Below are 4412 nucleotides of genomic sequence, written 5' to 3'. Positions count from 1 at the left end.
AAATTAATTTTTAAATATTTTTAAATGTCAATTTAGTAATATGATAAAAATAAAATGTATTCTTTTCTGTTCAAAAATTTCTCTAAACTCGTACTTAAGTATATTAAGATAAAATATATTAAAATATTACAAAATTAAATTTTAATAAAACATAATTTATTTATTAAATAATCATTTGAGCTAATTAGAGATGTTCATGGGTTAAGTCTGACCGAACTTGGGTTGGGCTTAGGCATGATATTAACGCATTTTATTCTTGTCTAAACTCAACCTAGTCCGAAATATGAGTTTAAAATTTTGTCTAAACCTGCCCATATTTATAAATAGCTAAACCAAACCCATTTTAGGTCTACCCATATTATTTTTTTAAAAAATAAAATAAAATATATTTATATTATTTTAATTTAATATTTAATGATTTTATAATTTTTTATTTATTAAAAATTTATATTTAATTATCTTAACATTTTTTAATGTTTACATTATAATAGTATTATATATTACTATATATTTAATATTCAAGTATTATAAATTACATAATATATAAAAGATTACATGATATGAAACATTACAAACTTAAAAGTGAACCAGGCCAGGTTCAAGCTTTGAAAGCTCAAGCTCGAGCTTGACTCTTATTTTAAGTAGGCCTATTTTTTTTTATCTAAATTCATTCTTCAAACCTAATATTTTATTTAAAATCTCTCAAATTTTAACCGTAATTTCAGAGTTGGATTAATATTTCAGAACATGTTTAGAACTAACCCATGTAGAGATTGTGCCGATTGTAGAACAGGTCGGTTGTAGTTACTACATATGAAGGCAATAAAATTTTTAAAGCGAAGGGTGCACTCCATCATTTGTTGTGCCTCTTTGACCGTATAAACTATGCCTAAAATTCTCCAACAATGCGGATCATTTCCAACCAATTATGGGAATCACTAGTAAAATAAAACCCCATTGATCATCAATTAATACAAGTAAATAATTTAATCATTTTTATTAAAAAATAAACACCACCATTAAATCCTAATCATGCATAATTTAATTAAGTAGTTAATTTATCGTTAAATATAATCAATCAAATGACAAACATATAATCCACTCTCTCTCTCTCTCTCTCAATTGGATTCTCCACCACCAAAGCTAGCTCCATTATAAAATCCGATCCCACTTTCTCTTTTGTCCTTGAAACAGATTAGCTTTTAGCTCCTTTCCCCTAAAATTTTCATTTTTGATAATCTTTTCTTTCTATAGTAAACCTTAAATCCCACAAGATTAAACAAACCCCTTTATTGCTGTTTGTTTTTTTAAAATGATTTTTACGTCATTTTGTGTGTTCTTCACCCAACTTTAAACTCAAAAATTGTATCATATCTAAAAGAAAAAGAAAAGGAAGTTGAAATGCTAGAGACTCTGAAGTACCTGATCGGCTCAACAGGAGTCAGCGGCTTCGGCTCTAAGTCCACTGCCGAGGAAGCCACCGAGACTTGCCCTGATCTCCGCTCTATAACAGCCATCATCACAGGTACTTGATGAATCCTCAACGGCCTGAGGCTAAACTTCCTTTTTTTTTTTTTCCTTTTTGGGTTTTGATCGTGGGTGGTTCAACTGAAACAGGTGCGACGTCGGGGATCGGAGCTGAGACGGCCAGAGTTTTGGCCAAACGAGGAGCGAGGTTGGTGCTTCCGGCTCGGAACCTTAAAGCCGCTGAGGAAGCAAAGGCTAGGATAGTTTCCGAGTTTCCTGAATCAGAAATTATTGTCATGGCTCTTGATCTTAGTTCACTCACTTCTGTTCGAAATTTTGTATCGGAGTTGGAGTCTCTTAACTTGCCAGTCAATATCCTCATGTAAACTCTTTAATCTCTTAGTTTCCTTAATTCCTACTTTATTTTTTTAATTAGAAACCTAAGCTTTTTTTTTTTGTTGATATCAGAAACAACGCCGGGAAGTTTGCGCATGAACATGCAATCTCTGAGGATGGAATCGAGATGACATTTGCCACTAATTATCTTGGTAATTATTACTCAACGTAATTGTATCTTATACCTGTATTTGTTTTACTAAACATGGGTCATACTTTATGGTATGTGATTTTTAGGTCATTTTTTGTTGACGAAGTTGTTGCTAAACACGATGATGAAGACGGCTAAACAAACAGGTGTTCCAGGAAGAATAGTGAATGTGTCGTCGAGTATCCATGGATGGTTTTCTGGCGATATGATCCGATATATAGGCCAGATATCCAGAAGCAAAAGGTGAAGAATGATAAATAACAGTGAGAGAATCGAACATAGTATAGGAGTAAATGATTGTTACAGAAGATTGGGTTTCTTTTCTTTTGGATTTGACATTTCCTATCGATTTTTAATTCATGTGTCTGTTTTTTGTCTGGCTGTCTGTTCCCAGTCAATACGATGCGACACGTGCTTATGCTCTCTCGAAGCTCGCTAACGTTTTGCATACCAAGGAGCTTGCCCAGAGATTGAAGGTAATACTAATAATCTTTTTCATTATATATTTGGTCATAAAAGTGAAATTTTGTTGTTTTCCTTTGTTTTTATATTTTCCTCGAAAATGTTGGCCTTGTTGATCTTTTCTTCCCCCCTCAATAATGCAGCAAGTGGATGCCAACGTGACTGTGAACTGTGTTCATCCAGGTATTGTTAGAACCCGTCTCACCAGGGAACGTGAGGGCTTGATAACAGGTATATACGTATAGAAGATGCCATTTGATTTTATTTAATGTTTTCAGCTTCCAATTCTCTCTGGTTAAAATCTAATATATATTAACCTGCAGATCTGGTTTTCTTTTTGGCTTCCAAGCTCCTGAAAACCATTCCTCAGGTAAACTAATATATCTTAAGTAATTAAAGCTTTTGATTAATGAGAGTTGAAGTGGGTGGTTTTGATGGACAATGGACTTTCATTTGTCGAGGGTACAGGCAGCTGCCACGACTTGTTACGTCGCCGCGCATCCAAGACTGCTAAATATAAGTGGGAAATACTTTGCTGACTGCAACGAAGCATGGACATCCAAACTGGGTTCGAATTCCAACGAAGCTGCAAAGCTTTGGGCTGCCTCTGAAATCATGGTTTCCAAACACGCTAAAGCAGTGTTTGATCCGCTTAGTGCCTTCGATTATCACCATATGTAATAAAAATAAAGAGATGAAAAAAAAAAAGAAGACTAGAAATTAGAAACAGAAACAGCAAAAGATATGAAATATCTTAGTTGGAAGAGAAAAGATGATAGGAATATAGTGTATATGCATACATCAGTTAAAAGACAATTAGATATACAAGTGTTATGCTTAAATTATAGCTATGTTGGTTCGGTACATGTTAAGAAGCTTACCTAGTTTGTACTTATAAAACTGTTTCTATCGATTATTATTAGTACTGGCATTATATAATTTGCATATATATTGCCCTATAATACCCCCATACTAATTTTTTTAAAGACGGATTATAAAGAAAGGGATCCGGTGATAATTGTAAAATGATTATGGCGGATGGATATATATGTTAATGAACTGATGGGGTTTTGCTTGGAATCGTGGAAGTACTTGGAAACCCTAATCAGGATGAATATTAATAGATATAAGGTACATGTTCATGGGTTTCTTTATGAAGAATATGCAATAAAAAAAAAGGAAAGGGAGAGAAGAGAATAAGTGGGCAATAAGAACATGGGGTGGGGGGTTAGGATCATGTGGTGGTTGATTTATGAAGAGAGTATATTTGGGGTAAGCTATGGGACCTACTAACATGCGCCAGGGTATTGGGTGGTGGGAGGGAAACATCGTTTAAGGGTAAGGAATCCACATTCACCAAAAATTTACATGCTTTTAGTTTTGGGTTTCATTCACAATATTAATGGTAATTAAAAGTGACGGAACATTTGGAGCCTGATAAAGCAGGCCTGGGCTAGTAGTTAGCAGTTAAATAGCATGCTGCTGAGACAGACGAAAGGGGGAGCTGTTAAATGGTGATGGGAAAGTGGGAAATGTAGACATTAGCTCTCTGCTCTGCAATAACGTAGAGTGCAGAGTGCAAGGCTGGCAATTAAGGGCAGTTAGAGGAGGAAACACGTAGTTTCCAAGTCTGTTAACGCTATTATAGACATGTTTCTTTATTTTCTGACGACTTCAAGAGCCGCTGTGTATTTATGGAGTATGAGATTGATATGAGCAAAGACTGAAAACTGCCTAGCTATTTCTGTTCCCCATAACACTTCTTTGATTTTCATGATCTAGATTTGAATGGATTATATATCTTCATTTTCTTTGGAAATTGTGGCTACAATTATGTGGCCAGAATTTAATTAGAATCTTATATACAATCATTTTCTTAAAATAGTCTTATTTTGTGGTGCTTTTATCGTGTAAATTTTAGTGATGCAATTCGAAA

The 4412-nt window shown here is 34.1% G+C and overlaps 1 protein-coding gene across 1 annotated transcript; it reads left to right on the top strand.

The window, feature by feature from the left end:
* The first annotated feature begins 1105 nt into the window (after positions 1-1105).
* LOC107948160 (short-chain dehydrogenase TIC 32 A, chloroplastic) lies at positions 1106-3398 on the top strand. Its single transcript, XM_016882632.2, has 8 exons — positions 1106-1525; positions 1618-1849; positions 1936-2015; positions 2101-2257; positions 2409-2490; positions 2620-2707; positions 2800-2846; positions 2945-3398. Exons 1-8 carry the CDS (start codon positions 1402-1404, stop codon positions 3155-3157), a joined length of 1023 nt encoding a protein of 340 aa, XP_016738121.1. The 5' UTR covers positions 1106-1401; the 3' UTR covers positions 3158-3398.
* The last annotated feature ends 1014 nt before the right edge of the window (positions 3399-4412 follow it).

The sequence above is a fragment of the Gossypium hirsutum genome, chromosome A08, assembly GCF_007990345.1.
Source record: "Gossypium hirsutum isolate 1008001.06 chromosome A08, Gossypium_hirsutum_v2.1, whole genome shotgun sequence".
Lineage (NCBI taxonomy): Eukaryota > Viridiplantae > Streptophyta > Magnoliopsida > Malvales > Malvaceae > Gossypium > Gossypium hirsutum.
Note: the sequence above shows the minus strand (reverse complement) of the source record. Positions and strands in the feature narration are given on the sequence as shown.

Bases quoted from the DNA above. Each gene is read 5' to 3' on its own strand.
- LOC107948160 (XM_016882632.2), top strand. From the start codon at position 1,402: ATGCTAGAGACTCTGAAGTACCTGATCGGCTCAACAGGAGTCAGCGGC. The intron at 2,016-2,100 runs GTAATTATTACT...TGTGATTTTTAG, and splicing joins ATTTGCCACTAATTATCTTG to GTCATTTTTTGTTGACGAAG. The intron at 2,491-2,619 runs GTAATACTAATA...TCAATAATGCAG, and splicing joins AGCTTGCCCAGAGATTGAAG to CAAGTGGATGCCAACGTGAC.